This window comes from Saccoglossus kowalevskii, chromosome 1 (assembly GCF_978046115.1).
Source record: "Saccoglossus kowalevskii chromosome 1, keSacKowa6.1, whole genome shotgun sequence".
Lineage (NCBI taxonomy): Eukaryota > Metazoa > Hemichordata > Enteropneusta > Harrimaniidae > Saccoglossus > Saccoglossus kowalevskii.
The window spans coordinates 31,844,498-31,865,162 of NC_140641.1; the positions used below are offsets into that span (position 1 = coordinate 31,844,498).

Genomic DNA, 20,665 nt, shown 5'->3' on the forward strand with positions numbered 1-20,665 from the left:
CGAAGTTTTCCGAAAGGTAGTGATCATAAAAATTACATTGCGGAAGTAAAGCGATGTCGTAGCACGATGTGTTGGCATCGATTTCAGTTGAAAACAGTATAATGGTTTTCGAAACAGGTGAATAGCAATTTTTGACTCCCGTGTGCGAAGCACAAAAGGGAGTCTTTGCAATTACCCTGTCTGTATGTATGTATGTATGTATGCATGTATGTATGTCACTTTTTTTGTTCCACCGTTATCTCAAGAACCACTAATCAAATTTTGGTAAAACTTGGTACATAGATGCTCTGGGATAATGCGCAGAATTGATTAGGTTTTGGTAAAAATCTATGAATATTAATTACCTAATTTGCATGATAATTCGTTGATTTTTAGCTGTTCCAAGACTGTTCCACTGATATCTGAACAACCACTCATTGGATTTTGATGAAATTTGGCACATGGATGCTCTGAACTAGTGCGCAGATTTGATTAGTTTTGGGTAAAAATCTATGAATATTAATTACCTAATTTGCATGATAATTCGCTGATTTTTAGCTGTTCCAAGACTGTTCCACTGATATCTGAACAACCACTCATTGGATTTCAATGAAACTTGGCACATGGATGCTCTGAACTAATGCGCAGATTTGATTAGTTTTGGGTAAAAATCTGTTAATATTATTAATTACCTAATTTACATAATGCTTAATCAATTTTCGGCTTTCCACTGATATCTCAAGTACTAATCATAACATTTCAATAAAACTTGGTACATAGGTGTCATATGACACTGCACATACATGATAGTTTTTAGGGTAATATCAGTACATATTAATTACCTAATTTGCATAATTAATTAATTTTCAGCTTTTGATATTTCGAGTAGTAATGATCACGTTTCAATGAAACTTAGTACATAGTTACTTGAGGACTGTGCAGAGACCTAATTAGTTTTTGGGTAAAAATTTGTGCATATTAATCACCTTATTAGCATAATTAATTAATTTTCAGCTTTTCACCTGATATCTCAAGTACTAATCATCACATTTCAATGAGACTTGCGACATAGATATTCTAGGACTATGCAGAGACCTGATTAATTTTGGGATAAATAAATGTGCCTATTACTTACCTAATTTGCATAATTAGTTAATTTTTTGCTGTTCTATGATGTCTAAAAACCACTCATTGGATTTCAATGAAACTTTCAAAGAGTACCCATCACATTTCAATGAACCTAAGACTGTGCACCATATTAGTTTTTGGTAAATATTTATGCTTCTTAATCACCTAATTAACATAATTAATTAATACTGATATCTCGAGTATTGATCATCACATTTGAATAAAACTTGGTACATAAATGCTCTAGGACAATAAACAGTCTGATTAATTTTGGGTTAAAATCTGTTCATATTAATTCTCTAATTAGCATAATTAGTTTAATATTTAATTAATTAATTTAAATATTAATTAATATTTTTTTGGTTCTAATCACATTTCAATGAAACTTGGTACATTGTGCAGGGGTTATTAGTTTTACACTTAAATCTGTTCATATTAGTTAGCTTATTTGCATAATTAGTTTTCAGCTATTCCATCAATATCTCAAGTATAAGTAATTTTGAATTAATTTTTAATGTGTCTCCAAAACTCTCAGCACACGGGAGTTCTTTCTAAGCTTTCTTTGATTAAAAGGTAAAATAGGTCTTGAAAGAAGAGTCTTTACATGATTCACGATGATAACAGTTCAAATGAATTTTACCGAATCATGTAATAAACACGTTCGTTCTTGAGTAGCGTTAACTAATCGTGAACTCCGCTTTGAAGTGGGATTGATTTTGAAAGAATTTTAGTTCTCAATCTAAAGACTCTGTCTATCGCAAAGAGTATTTACTTACAAACAAAGAGATGCTAATTTCACAAAATTGACAAGCCGCTACGTATCGTGTGACTAGGTCTATTGTTTACAAATTATAATCCATGACTGGCAGGATGCGTGTCGGTCGGTACATAAATTATAATAACAATTGGACAATAGTCCTGGTCGGAAGCATTTCCGTGGTGGTCGCTAATTTTGAGTACTGGCCCGGGCCGACCAGCGTGGCGAGATCCCTGGTTGGGGAGTCCAATGTGCAACGCCTGTAAAATTCTTACCATAAAATGTTATTTTTGTTTCTTCAATCCCAACACTTTTCCTCAATGGGTGAGATAGTTTTTAAATCATAGGTCCAGGAAGAAAAATCGGAGGTGGATGATATTTTGGGGAACTAGAAGAAACACTGTGATCACTCATAATTTTAGCCGCCAATAAATTACTAAAATCCACCAAATAACTACCTGCCACATATTTTTTTTTTTTTTTAAATTTTTTGTGCCAGGCGACAGTTCCGGACATTGAATGTCACTGTTGTCTCTCCTGACTTTTTTTTGTATGTGCAAATTGCAAGTGCTGGTGCTGACACATAGTGCATCTTTGCCACAGAAGTCATATTCATGTTTTGGACTACATGACAGGGATGTGCGGCCATCTTCCTATCCTGGCGTCAACCAGGTTCGGTCGAACACAAGCACCTGCGGACCATCCCCCAAAGACGCATTCGTTAGTGAATGAATCCCGGCCAGTGGAGTTGGCCTTCCCATTGAGTCTGTGGCACACTCGCCCAGGGTAGGGGTCGACCTTTTTGATGTTCAGCCTGAGGTAGGATTTGAACTTGGGTCTACCGATCATGAGTCTGATGTGACATCCACTATGTTACCAGTGACCACGTATTTGATTTAGTCGATGCTTGGATTTGATTGGAGGTGGTGACTTTTATGGTATCTTGCAAATTATGACTTGCATCTATTTTTATGTACATGTAGGTAGTGGTTGCATAAGTTCTTCAGGCATGGAAAGCAACAAGTCTACAAAGTATCAACTCCGGTCAAGGTCGGGCAAATCCAAAGAGACGTGTAATTCATGTAATTGCTGCTCAGAGTCTTCAAAGCACCCAAGATCATTGGCATTGTATGTCAAAGCCAGAGAGAAACGTAAAGTGAAATTCAGTGCCAAGGATTTTGGCAAAGGTTTTGATGATACTGACCAACCACTGGAAGAAGCAGCTGTGACTGAAGACATTATCATTGGAACACCCAGGTATGCTACATGGAGGAAACTATGCTTTCCAAGTTTTTCCAAATTATCTTTTTATGTGTACATATTTTTCTAACTTTTTTTAAATTTACTGCTATCTATCAGAGAGAAGCGTAAACTGAAATTCAGTGCCAAGGATTTTGGCAAAGTTTTTGATGATACTGACCAACCACTGGAAGAAGCAGCTATGACTGAAGACATTATCATTGGAACACCCAGGTATGCTACATGGAGGAAACCATGTTTTCTAAATTTTTATCAAATTTACTACTATCTATCAAAAATCATAGGTCCAATTAAGTCGCACATCTGAAGTCGCCCATTGAAAAAATGAATTTTAATTAAAGCCACGGTGTCAATTAGAAATTTTACGGTACCAGTGCTGCTTATCAAAGTGCAGTACATTGTTTTGTAAGGGCTTGAAATTCATGTAGGCAATTGCCTCAATGCCCCACCTGAATGCAATGTGATTCCCTTCAATACTTTCATTACAATTTTAATCAGTCCAAGGTGTTTTTAAAAATTTGGATCTTGAAATTCGTGCCTAGTTTATTATTTACTATAAAACTAGTTCTTTCCAGTTCCGACAGTATGTCTTTCTATCTTGCAATTCTAACGTGCAATCTTGCCATGATACATATGTGTTACCGGTAATTTCTTTTTTCTCATAACCACGTACACATGTACTTGGGCTGTTTTCCATTCATGGCCCATGAACCAAATTCTCAATTTATGCTATTTGTTATTGGATTTTGTCCTGATGGAACAATTATTTTTGCATCATCACAACTTATTTTGGAAGTTTGGCAATATTTGCAAGAATATTTTGATACCTATTGCACCTATTCAATACCGTATAAAAGATAACACAGCTTAAAATAATGAGAATTCATTCTATTCCAGCCCGGTTATAAGATCTAAAACTTCCAAGAAAAGAAAAATAATTTCGTTTCCATATTCAAGAACTGTTGTTGGTGATAATGAAGCCTCTGCCTCAATCATAACATCTCAGAAATCAAAACGTAAACCAAATGTTGATGCTGATATCACTATTGTATCTGAGAGTCCAACTGGTCAAGACCCTGCATCTTTCTTTAGCAGTGTATCCGAGAATGGTGATGTGGAGGTTGATTTTTCGGATGACTCGGATGACCATAGTTTTGTGTTCGGTATGTCGACAGTGAAATCACTAGGCAAACATCCAACAAAGAAGGCTAATTTTAAGAATCATGGGCACACTAAAGAAGACGTTGGAATTATTCCTGTGCCTGCTAGGAGGAAAAAGAAAATATCTCCTTCATCAAGCTTCTCGACCGCCGGCAAACCATTGCAAGGTAGACTGACTTTAAAACCACCTCAACCAGGTTGGAGTTTTTTCAATGGTCGCGCTGCTTCAAGGGCCTCAAGGTTGAACAAAAGCAGAGATGAATGTGATGGGCCTGCCGGTGAACAAACTACAACCAGAAGATCTACATTGCAATTCAGCCCAGATTTGTCGTTTGACCGGTTTCGTCAAGCACTTCTTCCACGTTTAGCAACCAGCACTGTTGCAAGTGCAAGTCTATCAAACTCGATGAATATGGAAATAAGTCATCAAAACCGGTCAAGTGCCTCTACAGCAGCAATATCACCTTCAAATACATCGTTAGGTGACATTTCTATTTCACCTCCAAATACATCGTTAGGTGACATTTCTATTTCACCTCCAAATAGATCTTTAGATGAGATTTCTATTTCACCTCCAAATAGATCTTTAGATAACATGTCTATTCCGCCTCTGACTAGATCACGTAGAAGAGTATTTCCTTTCTACTCAAGTACACCTGCTGCTTCAGCACATGCAATAAATCCTGTTGAACTTGAAGGAGTTGTTAGACACTCTTCCCCACCAAATATGGATACTGATGAAGAAGTAATCTGTCTTGACCTAACTGATACAAATATGTCGGCATTATTCTCTTCCCCGTCTGTCACAGAAGTATCGCCTTCACCAACAAACCCTCGGCAGAGAGTACCTATAAATCCTGTCCTGTTTAACTTACCCCAGTCTGAAAGCCCCCAGGTTTTGCAAACTTCTACAGTATCGCCTGCTACCATGAGAAATATTGAAAGAATTGACCAGATTTCAGCGGATGAAGCACTGGCCAGAGAACTGCAGGTAATAACAACCCTTTCCTTTTGTACAGTTGTCAGTTATTAGTTGGATTTCAGTGTTGTTTTTCATTAGTAAAGTTAATGATATGAGCATGTTTCCTTATTGGTAATATTGAGGAGTGAAGCCCGAAAGCTTTTTTTTTTTCTTCTACTTTCTCCTGTAACTGTTTTTTTCATCAAGTCGTTGAGAAAACCGCTGAGTAGATTGGTCTGAATGTACTGATAGTCCGTAATGTGAACTGGTGCATTAGACTTTCAGAGTTTTAATTGGTCAATTGGTTCGGCAGCCATATTGGATTAAAATTAAACCAGAAGTGGTTGTTTGATCACTTTCTGAGGGTCTTGGCAATCAGATTTGTATGGCATATAGTACAACTCGTCTGTAATAAATATCAGTAATAAAAACTTAAGTGGTCACGGGACCTTTTTTCTACAAAAAATGCTTGAAAATCTTCCTCTGCAGAAGCAACAAGTAAAATGATATGGTACATGTATGACCAAAAGTTTGGGCATTTGTTTCTCTTTAATACTTCAACAAATCAGCTGAATATTTTGTATTTTACATTTATGGCCATAGCTTGTTGTGTTAAAAATATTATAGTTTTAATCAGTCACATGGTTTGGTCACCAACTCTGATAAAGATAACCAAAAGTTTGGGTATTTGTTTCTCAAATGTGCTTCAACCTATCTATTTGATATTGTTTTTATAACATGTCTGGCCATAGCTTCATATGAGTAAAAATCACCAAAAGTTTGGGTATTTGTTTGTCATGAGTGCTTCAACTGATCAACTTAATATTTTGGACATCAACTTGATATTTCGGTAGGTCATGTGGTATCTGAAACACTGAAATAGATGCCCCTCCAAAGAGTTATTGAGAAGTGAATTTCTCTAAGGTCACTCGTATTCAGCTTGGTAGTCTTAAATAGTGTTCATTGCTACAAAATATCCTCCTTACTCACAAAAACATCTCTAGCGAAATTAAACCAGCCTTAGTGTCGCTGCTAAATGTTATCGCATACAAATTGTTGTGAAATTTGCATCTTTTATTTGTTTGGATGCATGCGCATCTCACTTTATTTCCAATGATAGTGCCATATCTGAAATCAAGATTTTTTTTTTTTTTACAGGAACAGTTCAACCAACAGATTCCATCAGAAAGTCCTGGGATGGCCGCAGCGGCCACTGCTACTACACCTGCTAGCTCTACTGTGCCTTTACCGAATGACTATGTAGAAGATGAGATATCAGCTGCAGCATGGCCAGTGGGTAGCCCACAAAACATGCGCATGCGATCTGAAAATAGGCGACAGCGTGTACGAAATCTAGTAGCGCAGTCACAGCAGATTTTAACTCAAATGAACGAGCGAATTGGTCAAATGAACAACTCTCTACAGTTTATTGAACAAAACTCGGTAAGTATTTGCTTTTTCGTATTGTTGATAAACTTCAACACTTTCTTCAAAATACTGCCAAATGAGTACAATGGTCCTGTCTTATATCAATGATTGATGTACATAATTTTGGTCATGTGATTAATTTTTCTGGTCATACATTTTTTCCTATAAATCCTCATGTCTCTTTGTCTTTATGCTAATTGTATACCTACATTTTACTTCATGTACATATTTTATAAAACTGGCATTGTCTTAGCTATTGTAACATGTAGCACTGCTTTTGTAAATCACACCATGAATAGATCATTAGTCAAGGTGTAAGTTCTGGAGTTGGCAAGAAGATATAAAGACCACCAGTCTATGAAGACCATTTCAATAAAGTCCTTTGGCTGGTCTCTATACACAATTTACACTAAAAACTAAAAAAAGATTGTCATTGACAGTGACTTGTTCCTATGTTGTGCCTACAAGTTTTTGTCCAGTAGAAATCAGCCAGTCATTGGTCACTTCGTTAAAACATTTTTGTAAATTCGTATTGTCCATGTTTGAATTGGTCAATGTTTGTGTTTGTGCAGACCAGAAGAAGAGTTTTAAGCCCTCCAGGCAGGGGAAGGAGGAGATCTAGATCACGGCAACCGTCTACGGAACTGAGAAGTGAGCTAGAAAATCTGGATAGACAGTTACAAACATTAATACAATCAAGACAACAGAGGCCGGTCAGTACTCGCATATTATTTATACATCTAGCACCAAAAACAATAAAATTTATCTTTTTGTTTGTAAGAAACTGCATGTGTATTCATTCAAAACGTATCTGCACTCTTACAACATTTAAAATTTTCTTTAATTTGTGTAAACTATGTCACTAACATTGAACGTGTTGCGCATCCGTCGATATCACTGTACTGCCTTTGTGAATACTTTGCAGTGTTCTTGTGATAACTATGTCGCATCGTTGTATTATACAATGTTATCTTTTCAGAAGGTCTTCCATTCCCTTAACAGTCTGTAGTTGTTACTCATGTGTACTGTGCTGATTGATGACTAATTGTAATTTTTTTTGTGATATTTCCTTTTCACTATGTTTCTAAACTATTTATATCTTCTGTCAGTCTGTTGTGTTGAGAAGTCAAAGTAGAGGACGTGGTGGTAGAACTCGGATTAGATTTCAACACACATTTGATGATTTATTTGGGGCCAGTAATTATGAGGTATGTGCATGGAAAGAATCACATGACTCTGTTGTTTGTCAATTTACTGTTTATTACTTGTAACAATAAAATAAAGGTAAGTCTATTTGAATCAAGACTAAAGAGCATAACTAACACATCTGTATTACTCATAAAATCCTGTAAAAGCATTTTCAGCGTTTACCATGATGACGAGTCGTGAATACCTAATGTAATGCACTCAGTTCTCAGTTAAATATAAATGAGTGCAAGACGTTTTCGCTGTTTCCTGTAATGCATTATGGAAAGGGAAATAAATACACACTAGCATCATAATTGGGAAATATAATTCATGCTAATTCGGCTGAAACATGTGGAGTTTTTTCTTTCTTGCTTTCCATGTCAATTTCAGCAAGTTACAAACGTTTTGTATTGTATAACATGAAATGTATTGACCCCGAAAAAGTTTGAAAGTTGCATACTTGAATCTGAATCAGACTACTATATTTGAAAGTTGTGTGTTATTGACGTGACTTACAAAAGTGCTATTACATGATGTACCAGTTATAATTGGAGACATTGGCACACAGGGTCATATTTTAGATAAGGTCATGGTAATCATGATTGATGTAATTATTCAGTGCTAATTGTACCGTTTTCTGAATGTTTATTTCACTGTATCATCTGATACTGTAAAGGGGGTAATTATTCACTGGGTTTTAATTTAGCTTATTTCGCTGACTGGAAAAATGCGCTAAATTAAAACACAGTGAATATGTAAAATTTAGCATAGGACACATTATCTAAATGACGAAACCGTGAATTTAAAACCCACTGAATATGCCTGAAATGGTAAATCAGTGAAATTTAAACACAGTGAAAATTAGTCATTTTACAGTAGTATGAATAACCTTATTCTATTTCAGGAGCTGCTGTTGTTAGAAGAACAAATGGGACCAGCTGTCGCTCGTGGTCTGTCAAAAACGCAGTTGCATCAGCTTCCAACTTTTGCATTCACTCATGACAATACCAAAGAAGACAATACATGCAACATCTGTTTTGTGGACTACCAGGAATCAGAAATGTTGAGAAGGTTACCTTGCTTCCACAGATATCACACTGAATGTATAGACCCCTGGCTTAAGGTAAGCTGTGTTTTTTCATAGCGAGTTTGGAGAACGTCTTGTGTAGATGCCTGTTTCTTGTGACTGGATATTTTGTGTTATTTGCTCAATATTATGGTCAGATGTGATTTCAAGCGTCTCATTATGCGGAGAACAATAGGTGATGTTGTGACATTTATTGTACGTCAGTAAGAATGTTACACACCTTTAAAGTTAATGGCAAATACTGATCTTTCTAACATGGTTTTGAAACATTTCAATCAATTAGACAGTACGATTCACATCTTTATTCGTTGAATTAAAGTTCGGTTGTATGTAACAGCTACGGTATTTGGTTTGGAAGCTTCTTCATTTCATACTTCCTAGGTTACCTAGTTGTGTTTTGCATGTACATAAAGCAGAATTTGAAACAACAACGCCACATGTGGGGACTTATTGTAGTTAAAACAAATAAACAACGTAATGTCAGCTTTCAGTCAGTTACCAGTACAACTCACAAACACTTACTCTCAGATTTGGTTTTTAGCCTAGTTACTCAAAATTGCTTAAAAACTTTAAAAAGTTTTGCTGATAATACAAATTCAATATAGATTCAGGATAGTTGTGTCATTGTAAAGATTATGCATTTGATAATGTAGTGTGCCAGTTAAAAAATGATTCATGCATAATGTTGATTTCTTTTTCACTTCTTGTTCCTTTCAGCAAAACCGGACATGTCCAATTTGTCGCGTTGAAGTGAAGGTATAAAACGTCATCTGAGCAAAGGTTCATCGGGTGCTTTTACTTTTCACAGAATACAATTTTGTATCTTGTTTTCTTTTACAATTTCTTGTTCTCTTGTTGCCATGTTTGAACATATTGGGGGGAAAAAAAGGCCTTTCTTCTCCAAGTTTGAACTGCCATTATTGTAACTTATTTATGCATACTTTACTGTATATGGACTAAAGATTTGAATCTGAAATATTGGAACATGTGTTTAACTGCCATTGATGAATTAAGTTTGCATGCATTCTGCATTTCATATCCATGGTATTGTTTTTGCATGTGACTTTTTTTTCGTAGATTCACATTTTCCCCACAGCAATGTGAACCTAACCTACTTTGACATCTGTATGATTAGTGAGGTAATTGTTAAAGATGAACAGTGTAAATTTCAGATTTTTCTAATTGCATTCTCACCTGTGTTAAGTGACAAAGAGATGTCTTGTGACAATGATAGATTTGATGTTAAAAGTCGTATGTATCAAGGGCTTTGGTTTTTGTGACGCATCATATTTCACATGGTGCCCTTGTGATGTTTAAAATTTAATTTAATTTGTTTAACAAAATTTTAATGTTACTGCACCACTTCAGTATTTACTACTTTCTAGCACTGCCACATTTACACAGGTGCACATTATAAGGTTGCTGCAAGTAACAAACTTACTCATTATTTTCAAATTTTTGCTTGCCTTTATTTTGTTTTGTTTGAGTATGGTAATGATTTTTTGAAATTTTCACTGTTTAAAGCATATAATAAATACCATGTCCTGTCTGGCCTCGTCAACATACAAATTTACTAACTAGCAAGTCACTAGATTGGTAAAAAAGGGAGGCAATAATGCTTCGCCAAAATTCTCATTTTGTTGATTTTCATATGTTACATTATTGTTGTTGTTTATAACTGAACATTTCTGAATAATTTTAGCTGTGTTAATGGTTCGTTTATATTCAAGTTCAGCAGTTTAAATGGACTGAAATAATCTTTCTTCTGAATAAAGCAGTTGTGTGATTCTGTGAACTTGAGAGAGGTGCCTCCCACTCTTGACACCTGGCACTTTGGACACTGATGTATGCGATGCTTCATTTAGATTATTTTTCTTTCTTTTTTATGATTTATTGATCTATGTACGGTACATGCAAGCATGTGTTTGAGTTTTGTGAATGTCAACGGGGAGAGTGTGGGGAAAAAGCACAGAAACAATAATGCTAACTCGCTGTTTAACCATCTTTCCTCTTTCTGCTATTGACGTATTTTTCAAATAACTTGCCAAGATCTGAAAGATGCATATGTAAACTAAAACATTGCACCTTAAACCCTGATTGCAGTACAGTCATCGAAGCAATGTTCTAACCCTTCACGTAGTTCAGTTGGTTTGTTACAGAGGAATTATTTAGAGAAAAAGGCTACTCTTTCAAATGGAAGCCTGCTCGTAATTATTTTTGTTTTCATTTTTTAAAGCCAACATTTTTGCAATACTCCAGATGAACAAAATTGGCTTGCAGCATGTACATCACCATATCGGAAAATAGTTAAGTTTGGTGACCAGCATGCCCTCTAAGCCAATATGACCTGTCAATGATGCTTTGTGTCATGGACTTGATAGAACAAGCTGACCCAACTTGGTTTGTGGGATTTTGTTTTGACTCTACATGTAGATCCCTACAAAATCAGCCCCCTTAGAGGGTACATTGCTGGTGAACCCATTTTTTTTTAAAAGTCGCCATCTTCATATTACCCAGGAGTACAATGCACAAACTAAATAATTCTAGTGGGCTATTAATCAGTAGGCTTCTACCTTAATTCACGGGAACTATCTGATTTGCTGCTTTTTCTAGTAAGATTTTTTCACAAGTTTTTTATTGTTCAAAGTTGTAGTTCAAAGCTGTAGCGTAGTGTATAGTATAATATAGTATTTACTTATTTTTTTGTGTTACTTGTTCAAACTTTATTATACTTAAATAAATTTATTTACTGTTTATGCATTGTTGTCTTCTATTGCCCAAGCATACTCACAGACTGCTGCGTGGAGTGTCTTATCTGTTATTAACTACCAATTGTATGTAATTACTGCATAATTTGTGATGTTTCATCTAATTTGGTTCAATAGCTGATAAATTGGCATCTTGATTTTGCAAAAACAAAGTAGTAGACAATGGGAATCAATTGAACTGCTAGAGAGAGTATTGATAAAAATTTATTTGAAAATTGTTTAGCGCAATCTAGAAGTCAAATCTCATGAAAACTTAATATTCTTTTTTGATTGATTTTGGAACTATCCAATTTTGTATAATGCCATGATTTTGTCGCCAAAATATAACTTGAAAGTTCAGCTAATATTACGTTAACGATGTATTAGAAGTATATCTATACATAGTTCCATGAGCCATGTCTTGAAAATATAATCTGTTGGAGTTTCTAACTTTTACAATAAAAATATCAAACTGTCAAACTATTTTATGACTTTATTATAATTTGCATATGTAATAAAAACTGTCACATGACTAAATCATGAAATTTTTCTCTACATTCATGCACCATAAATCACTGAAATTTTAAAGCTGTGAATAACAGGAGTGAATATGCATTGTATATTTGATGACGCTTGCAGCACACGGTTCAGTCTCAGAATCTTTCACAAGGGAGGGTGGGATGTGCTGCATGTCAGTGGTGAGGGTGAGGTTGATAATGACAATCACACCATTTCATACGATAAATAATGCAAAGATTTAAAATACTAATGAGAATAAGTGTGCATTTTAATTATTACAAAGCAAAGTGCACCAACCACGTACAGAATTGACACCCATGCACGATGCAATTTTAAATGTGATCAGTACCCAGTAAAGTGTGTCTGGTTGTGATAATTATACATTTTCATTTTATAGGAATAGCATAACTGTAATACATCAGGGTATCACATAACGGATGAATAATATGGTGTTCATTACAAATTCAAATGAAATAGACGGTGATTATGACAATTTCAACTTTCACAAAAGCGAAAAACGCGTCCTGTATACAACAACAAAAATGTCATCATAGACCCTACAGTAGGTATTGTATAATGTTTCATCGTCAGTGATGGTCGTGTGGTATTACTCTGCATTGTGGTACATCATCACTGCCCAACGAAACAGCAAGCTCAACAAAATGAAACTAATTTCTGTATACACTGAAATTTACATGCATTTCTTGTGACAAGATTTTTGGGTGCAGTCATTGTAGAGGGTTAACATCGCTTGGACATCAGTCTTTAATCCCGATGTTGTAAACCTGCATAAAAATACATTACGTATGCATTACACGTTACGAAAATCAATTTGTTTTCAGTGTGGCGTGATATTTGTGTACGACATCAAATAGGCCATTTTGGTTCATCCTCGTTCGCAGCCAGCCTTGCAGTAATCATTAAAATCGTTCTATCACACCTCACTGCTTGGTATACAACGTGTCATCATGTAGTCATTTGGTTAATGACTCATATAATTAACTTAGAACGAGTCGTGATATACTCGGGTAACGAGAACCAGCAAATAGTCTATTGTTGGTAGTGACCCAAAAATAGAGCCGTCCATCATGCTGTTGAAAAAATTATATGAGTGAATCTGGTTGCATTTTTAGTATTTCAATTCGATATTGTGTAATGATTTACCATTCAGACTGCTTTCGTCTGAACGCAGAATGAAATACATTTTATGAAACGGGAACGCATATGCAATTTGGAGTAACAGAACGTCCATGTAATTCGAGGCATGTGTGCGGGGATCAGAATTTCAACGGATATTTTTAGTTGATCATCGACTTCCAATATCAAACGTAATAAAAACGTAATATAATATTACATAGCTAAACAGTAGCTAGTAGGTATCTGCTGAATTAGGACTTTCTGAACAAGGCTCGGGTAACGTACCTTTCGAACTGGCATTCTTTTTGTTTTCGTGTAATCTTTAAACCTACTGTAATTCCAGCCAATTTCTCCAACCCGTTCGTGCCGCGGGGACAGATGGGTACTGCTTCCAGTGGGCCCTCTGCAGATATACCGCAATTCGCTGGTTTTCTCTTTGGAGGCGTCTCCGATACCCAGAAAGACGTTGTGGTCGATGATATGACTTATTTTATGTTGGCCAATACCACAGGGACCTGTGGAAGCGATGCAGGCGTGGATGTTATTATAGGGTCGGCAAGGGGTATTTTCGTAAACTGTAATCAATCGTTTTTATTTTCGTAATAATGTAATTTAAATAAATAGAAAACGTAAATTCGTAGACATAGGCAAGATGTAAAATGTAATCAGCTATTTTATTCCTCCGTATTTTGTACAAAGATCTGATTTTTTTGTAAGCATATAAAGCATTTTCTACATTAAATGTCGTAATTCCTATGCAATTTTCAATTTTGATTCTTAAAGGGGCACCTTCCAGTTAAGCCTAATCTCACAACAAATTTACTTTCTGGATTAAAATAACAATGGATAACAAAAGGTAGATTAACATTGTAAACAACATAAACAATAGTGTCCCATGATTCTTTGGTGCAATCCATGGGATTGAGCGGTTCCCCTTTAAACACAAATTATCGAATATATTATAAAAATGTAATTAGGAATTTGCTTTATCTGTAAAGTGTAAAAACCTATTTTTTACTGTAAATTGAACTTTCATTTTATTTCCTGTAAAAACTTAAACTTTCCTGTAACCTGTACCAGCTACCCCCCCCCCTTGCCCTCTTATACAGACATCGCAAGTTGCCCAAAGTATATTATGTTTATACAAATACGTCACCATTGTCTAGCCCCGTCTCCATGACGTTGTGAGTGTCGGTGATATTTGCATTCGTACAACCGATGACCGAATGTAAATGTCACTAACTCTAACTACAACGTCATGAACACCACCACCCCCCAAAATAAGCCCTAATGCCTGTGAAAATACTCAATCAGTTAGTAGCATTCGCACAACATAATGGATGGCGCCATCAGACAACGAGGCATTTATTGTTCATTTCATGATGTATAGTAAACGGTAGAAAATTCACCTTATTTGTTTTTTTTTTAGTAACCACGGTTGGTATACAGCTAATTTGTGTCAAACCATGTGTACATGAAAGTCCGTCTACTCATTTTTAGGTGAACGCCCTCAGCGGCCACCTGTTGATTCATCGACAAGTTAACACGTTTTAAAGGGCGGTGGTACATGATCGTCGCTACGCGTCCTGTGCAATATGAGACTCATAGCGACGTACACAACGCGTGTAAAATACATTTTGTTGTTTATATGAAATTCGAAAACGCACTGTGCGACGACCTTTAAAACTCAAATGGCAATTCTGCCAAATAGTTGAGAATGTTCGACCCGATCGGTTATCGTTTGACTTAAAGATGCCTTAGGAGTGTATGACTTGACAAGTCGTTTGATATATAACCCTTGACCCCGGATTAACCCGTTAGTGTACATCGATAAACAATTCACTCAATATGTCTATAACTTTTGGACCCACTTGTCGATATCGGTGTCTGTATGAATCAGAGCAAAACACGTAGTGGGTGGATTCAGTGAAATATCTCCCGTACATAGTGTACCCAAGCAAATTTTAATTTAGCGCCAGATTAATCAAATGGTTTGATTGTAAAATTGTATGATTGTGCAATTTAGGGTCACTCGTCGAGTCATATTTTTTCAAAAATAAGATTGGGAGGGAAATATTATATATCGCAATATTATTATTCTACTGGCATTAATTTTTGTGAAAACGACCAATCGGCATGTCAGTACAAAAAACTCACATCACATGAAAACCACGGAGAAACGCTTTTGTATTTTTATTCATTACGTTAGTGTATTGCAGATATCAGAGTAGTATTAAATTTGTATGCATTCGTTTCACAACACTATATTGAAGCTCACCGGTCTTTTTGAAGTTTAGGCTACACGGATGTTAATTCATATTTTTGTAATTCAAAATGGCCGTCATTTATGCTTTTACGATTTCGGATGCAGTTTTCATATAAAAGGAGTTCAATGGCCCATTCGTAATTTTCAGCATTTTTTCATTGACACGACAAATAATACTTTGTCAAAAATGGGTTCGTCATAAATTGGCTCTTTTAATTGTAATTTGCTTGAATTTACGGCGTTATAAGATGATACCGAAAACAACCTCCAAGTCAACCTCCAGTCACCGGTTCACACAGCGGTGGCCACGTCTGGCAGCGGTTTGTACAGGTGCATTCCACGCTATTTGAGCACAGGGTTGGCTGGCGGATATTCACGGCTAGCACAATGACGGAGAGGGAAGTGTCATCATTCAATTACGGTGACAAATATTCTTAATTTAAGATTGATATAAATTGGGATATATATGGAAACTTGTTCCGACGATAATATGCGACGTTTACTGTATTCGTGTAGCCCCCCTCATACAGCCAGCCAAAGAACACATCGTCACATCGATATACCGAAGCATATCGGAACACAAAACAACGATTATGTTACCTGCGTGGTTGCCATGACAGTATATAAAGAAACCAAGTAAATGCTGGATATATTTGTAAAAACATATTTTCGTGAGTGACGGCTCTGCATTTAATTTGGACCACGGAGATTATCCGGTTAAACACCGCACGACGAGTTTTTTTAATTTAGCGAAAAATAAGCATTGTTAATATGTAAATGATATTCTTTAGGTTAATCTATGTGTCAACAACACTCGTGAAATTGACTCCGACAAGGTTACAACAAAAATGTAACACTTTAAACCGGCGCCGATTGTCACGCAGCCTTTACGATCCTAGATAAATAAGGTGAATTGTGGAAATTGTTTTCTTAACTTTCAAAGATAAAATGACGTATTTTGTAGCATTTCTTGTAGCACTGGGATACACTAATTTTTTTATAACATACAAAGGTAAATTCATCAACAAAAACAAGCCTCATGAATGGGATATTCTTAACGAAAACCCGGCGTTATCTTTAGCTAAAAACAAATTGTGTCTAGAATGGATTTAAGGAGTATTTCCGTAGGTTCTTACGAATATAAGCAAATTTAAATAGTAAAGTGAATAAAACCACATTCGCGATTTCGTGAAGATTAATACATTGTGAACACCATAATAGAAATAAGTATGTATATATTACAACCGAGCTCTAGCTCCATGAACCGAGTAACTATAGCCAAATATCACAGTGCAACAGAACACGCTGTGTACGCGATTATCAACGCTGCACTGGTACACCATTCACTGCCGCCATTAACTCAACATTGCATTATCATAGAAATATTATCGTAGAAAAATAAGATGCTTTAAACCATGGTCTATCTGATCACCGCTATGAACCAGTGTCCATCATGCCACCATTATGGCTGGGCCATGTTCTAATTAATAATGTAAAATCGATCCAGACGACGTTGGTCATTTGTGTTTCCTTTTACTGTTTACACTACTCGCGTTACGGTATACAGTGGCCACAATCCAGGCACAAAATCGACGCAACCATGGATACTGGCGTTACGTTATCCCGATTTAAAGCTCAACCAGCGATTGATTTACCCTTAGTTTAGAATAACTGCCAGCAACATGACAACGATTTTTTAATCTTGTACAAGATTAACCTTTGTGTACATACAACATCAGCCAAGAGTAACATTTTTCCACTAGTTTTTGTCCCGAGGATAAGCAATGCATGGTGCCTCAATGTATGTTTATATGCAGTATAATTATTTGTCTAGAATGCGTTAGAAATCAAACAGTGGGCTGGAGTCATAATTTGTTCAAATTATCAAAAAATATCCCTGGTTAAATAAAATCGACAATATGGTTTTCATATCGAATAACGTTTTTAACGTTTTTAACTCAAATTCACGCTATAATAAACCTAACTAACTATTATTAAAATTGGTTATATTGCAAAATATCTAATAGCGAACGACAGCAACACGGTACCTTGGAAGATCGGAGTAAACTTCAAAGTGACTTTACAAAGTTTAACCACAGCGGTTTAACCATAGAATCTAAATAAGACGGTCCATGGTTAACGTGGCTGTTATGTGTCCTTACCTGAAAATAATTTTATATCTCTTGTCGCATCTAGTTCAACCGGTAACCGAGATTCGGCCACTGGGGCAGCAACATGACTAACATGGGAATATCCCGAAGTCGCTCTAGACTGGGTAGGTGTTGTGTACGCGGACATGTCGTAGGGGGTTACACTGTACTGGTCGATGCTATATTTCCCTCGTAACTTTAGACGCGAAGTGGTCTTCGTACAATTGAAGGACTACTGCGATTTAATCGTTCTTTAGAGTCGCCTATGTGAGCATTAAAGTTTTACGGTGCCCATTTACTGTGACATAGAATTCGATACAAATGACTCACAGGGTAAAACAATAATTGGTGCTACGCAGGCGTGAATAACATGCACCGGTACGACAAAGTAGCGGTAGACGTACTGGGTCTGAAAAGTAAATACCGACATGAAAGAGTAACTAACGATACAATTGCGGATTTTGCACGGTGCTGTGTCTGAATAAATCCCATGTGATAACACTGTGCAGTTGTGAGTCTGATTAACCTCGGTATTTGCATATCTTCAGGTTGGACGAACCGTGAATTTTATTGGTTGTTCGCCGCAGACGCCATATTGTAAAAAGCTCGCCTAAATAGTTCGACATGCGCAACGTATTAACATTATTTTTACGCCGTTGGTCATTCTCAATGGCAACGGAAACAGGCGTCAATTTGGCTGAACTGTCGATTTATTTATAGAAAGTTCATCAGGACGGATATAAGGCACAACATAAAGTAGTAGTTTACGAGGTTATATGTATTATTAATTTAACGTTAAGTTACATTAAGATTTTCAAAGAGGGTGTTAATACATACTCTTTCTCACAGTAAAAGTATAACACTGGGCTGAACGCAGTCTAAAAGGAAAATGCTAAACAATAAATTTGAATGGGAGAAATACAAACCCTGGACACACATAGCCTTATCTGTATTTTTTTCTAATGATTAATCTTTTCTAGTTTCTAGACTTAAGCCAAAATGGCGGGTAGCTATATGTATTACCAAAAAGTTGACCTGTGAATTGTTCAATTGTCTACTGTTTTTTTTATCATGTAATATGTATATCGCCACGTAACAAATGTCTGGTTTAATGTTACACATAGTTTTATAAATAATTATCAAGCCGTAGATCTGGAACTCTTCAACCTATTAATTAATTAATATATTATGGTAGATGGTTTGTGTGTTTGTTTGTTCGAATCATTCAGAAATGCTTGATTTTTTTCCTTGACATTAAATCTTGATGTACATACACTGAAGTTGAAATAAAAAAAAATATTTCGGACGCTTAAAATGCATTCGATAGACAAAGTCACGAACTATGTAAATGCGCATGCGTATTGAAAAGCTGGTACGTACTAATGGGTACGTACAGTCTACGCATTCGGCGCGAGGGATGGTGAGCAGATCTCGACCCCTCCATGCAAAATTTCGTGTCGCCGTCTCTGATACATTATACTGGCTTATTATATTAAGCGCAAATTCTGATAGGTAGACGCTTGTTTGCAAATAACGACACACTTTGGCCGCACGCAGGGGACGATTGGCGCTTTAATGATAGCAGGATGATCACCTACAACGATACAATGATGTAATGATGTAGCATGGTAGATTCTATCTCATTGCCGTTCGCTGTGATGAATAATTACAAATGGTTGTCATGACAACACTACACGTATGTACGTTTTTCTTGATACGTTAAATAGAGAGGCCCGCGTTGAGTCTCCTCGTCATAGTTATAGTATCGCCGTCCACGAAAGCGCGCGCAATTGAACTTACTATTTAGTTGTTGCCAGGCTACGACAGTTTACACATACACTCTAAGGTATAATAATATGAATCCGATGACAATAAATAGTGCAGCGACAGGTGTCTGATTTTAACAGTTCGCCTAGTATATAACCCTTGACCCGGGATTAACCTGTGAGCACTGTTAACAACAGGACTTCTGTGTTAAAAGGGTTGTTTCTTTCCGACAAGATTAGAAATATAGCTCCCCTGTACGGCGATCACATGGGTGATGTGAAAGACATATCACTATGCCCAAGCTATACTGTTTACGCAACAAAGGCATTCCCTTTATCTTTATACGGCTTTATAAGTCTGTCACTGTAGGGGTATACGTGCCCGGGAAACACTCACATGTGACTTGTGATAACTCGTCATATTTTTGAGTTGGGCCAGGCGCGCATCTGAAAAGAAAATCATGGGTAGGCATGGCTCCTTCTTAGCAAAAAAAACTTGGTCAGTGTTTCATCTTTGATGTTAAGTGATCTGCATGAAAGTTGTATGACAATTAATACGAACAAATAAATAAAGATTCTAAGACAATTTATGAGAGCAAATAAATTTGACGTGAGCAAACGCAAACAGGATATTTTAATGTATATATTGTCCTACAACTGAGCAATATGATTGGTCGAGAAGCATTGGGCGGGTTTTAATTTGTGTTATTGCATCTCATGTTGTAGATCCTCCCATCCTCCAGTTGATTACTTCATGGTTTGTATTTTGCCAAAACAACTCTTTTCTTTTCATTTAATATATTCGTATAGGTACAACCTGTGTACTAAACAAAAATGTTAAATTTGTCATACTGCATTAATATTTCACATTTATTCAGTTGATGAATATATTTTGATTTATCGTGTTTTAGTATTATTTGTTGTCGAAAAAATAAATACTCAAGATATATAATGTAACAATGCTTGAACGCAACCAGTATAGGAGAATAATCACCACAACAAAATAAATTGCTGTTGCAAAGGACGCTGGGTGACGGAGCATGTGCGGCACGTAGCGCTCAGCGCAAATGACGACATGCGTACTCACCATGCTCGTGCCAAGGCAATATAAGAACATTGACTTAAAAAGTT

At 36.2% G+C, this 20,665-nt stretch overlaps 2 protein-coding genes across 2 annotated transcripts in view; one reads left to right on the plus strand and one right to left on the minus strand.

Moving 5' to 3' along the window:
- Positions 1-11,705, plus strand: part of LOC102810036 (uncharacterized) — a 15,878-nt gene extending 4,173 nt beyond the window's left edge. The window contains exons 2-9 of the mRNA XM_006812567.3: positions 2,848-3,121; positions 3,224-3,337; positions 4,022-5,276; positions 6,405-6,689; positions 7,247-7,387; positions 7,784-7,882; positions 8,767-8,985; positions 9,667-11,705. Coding sequence (XP_006812630.1) covers positions 2,874-3,121; positions 3,224-3,337; positions 4,022-5,276; positions 6,405-6,689; positions 7,247-7,387; positions 7,784-7,882; positions 8,767-8,985; positions 9,667-9,711 — 2,406 coding nt within the window. The 5' untranslated portion in view covers positions 2,848-2,873 and the 3' untranslated portion in view covers positions 9,712-11,705. The remainder of the gene's footprint in view (positions 1-2,847; positions 3,122-3,223; positions 3,338-4,021; positions 5,277-6,404; positions 6,690-7,246; positions 7,388-7,783; positions 7,883-8,766; positions 8,986-9,666) is intronic.
- A 747-nt stretch (positions 11,706-12,452) lies between these two features.
- LOC100370195 (protein SPMIP2-like) lies at positions 12,453-18,268 on the minus strand. The gene is made up of 3 exons (XM_002731647.4): positions 17,781-18,268; positions 13,638-13,867; positions 12,453-13,000 (listed from the first exon to the last, which is right to left on the minus strand). The coding sequence occupies exons 1-3, from the start codon at positions 17,914-17,916 to the stop codon at positions 12,974-12,976; spliced, it is 393 nt and encodes a 130-aa protein (XP_002731693.1). The 5' UTR covers positions 17,917-18,268; the 3' UTR covers positions 12,453-12,973.
- Positions 18,269-20,665: the final 2,397 nt, after the last annotated feature.

Bases quoted from the DNA above. Each gene is read 5' to 3' on its own strand.
- LOC100370195 (XM_002731647.4), bottom strand. From the start codon at position 17,916: ATGTCCGCGTACACAACACCTACCCAGTCTAGAGCGACTTCGGGATAT. The intron at 13,868-17,780 runs GTAAGGACACAT...TCGCTTCCACAG, and splicing joins AGATATAAAATTATTTTCAG to GTCCCTGTGGTATTGGCCAA. The intron at 13,001-13,637 runs GTACGTTACCCG...ATTTTTATGCAG, and splicing joins AAAGAATGCCAGTTCGAAAG to GTTTACAACATCGGGATTAA.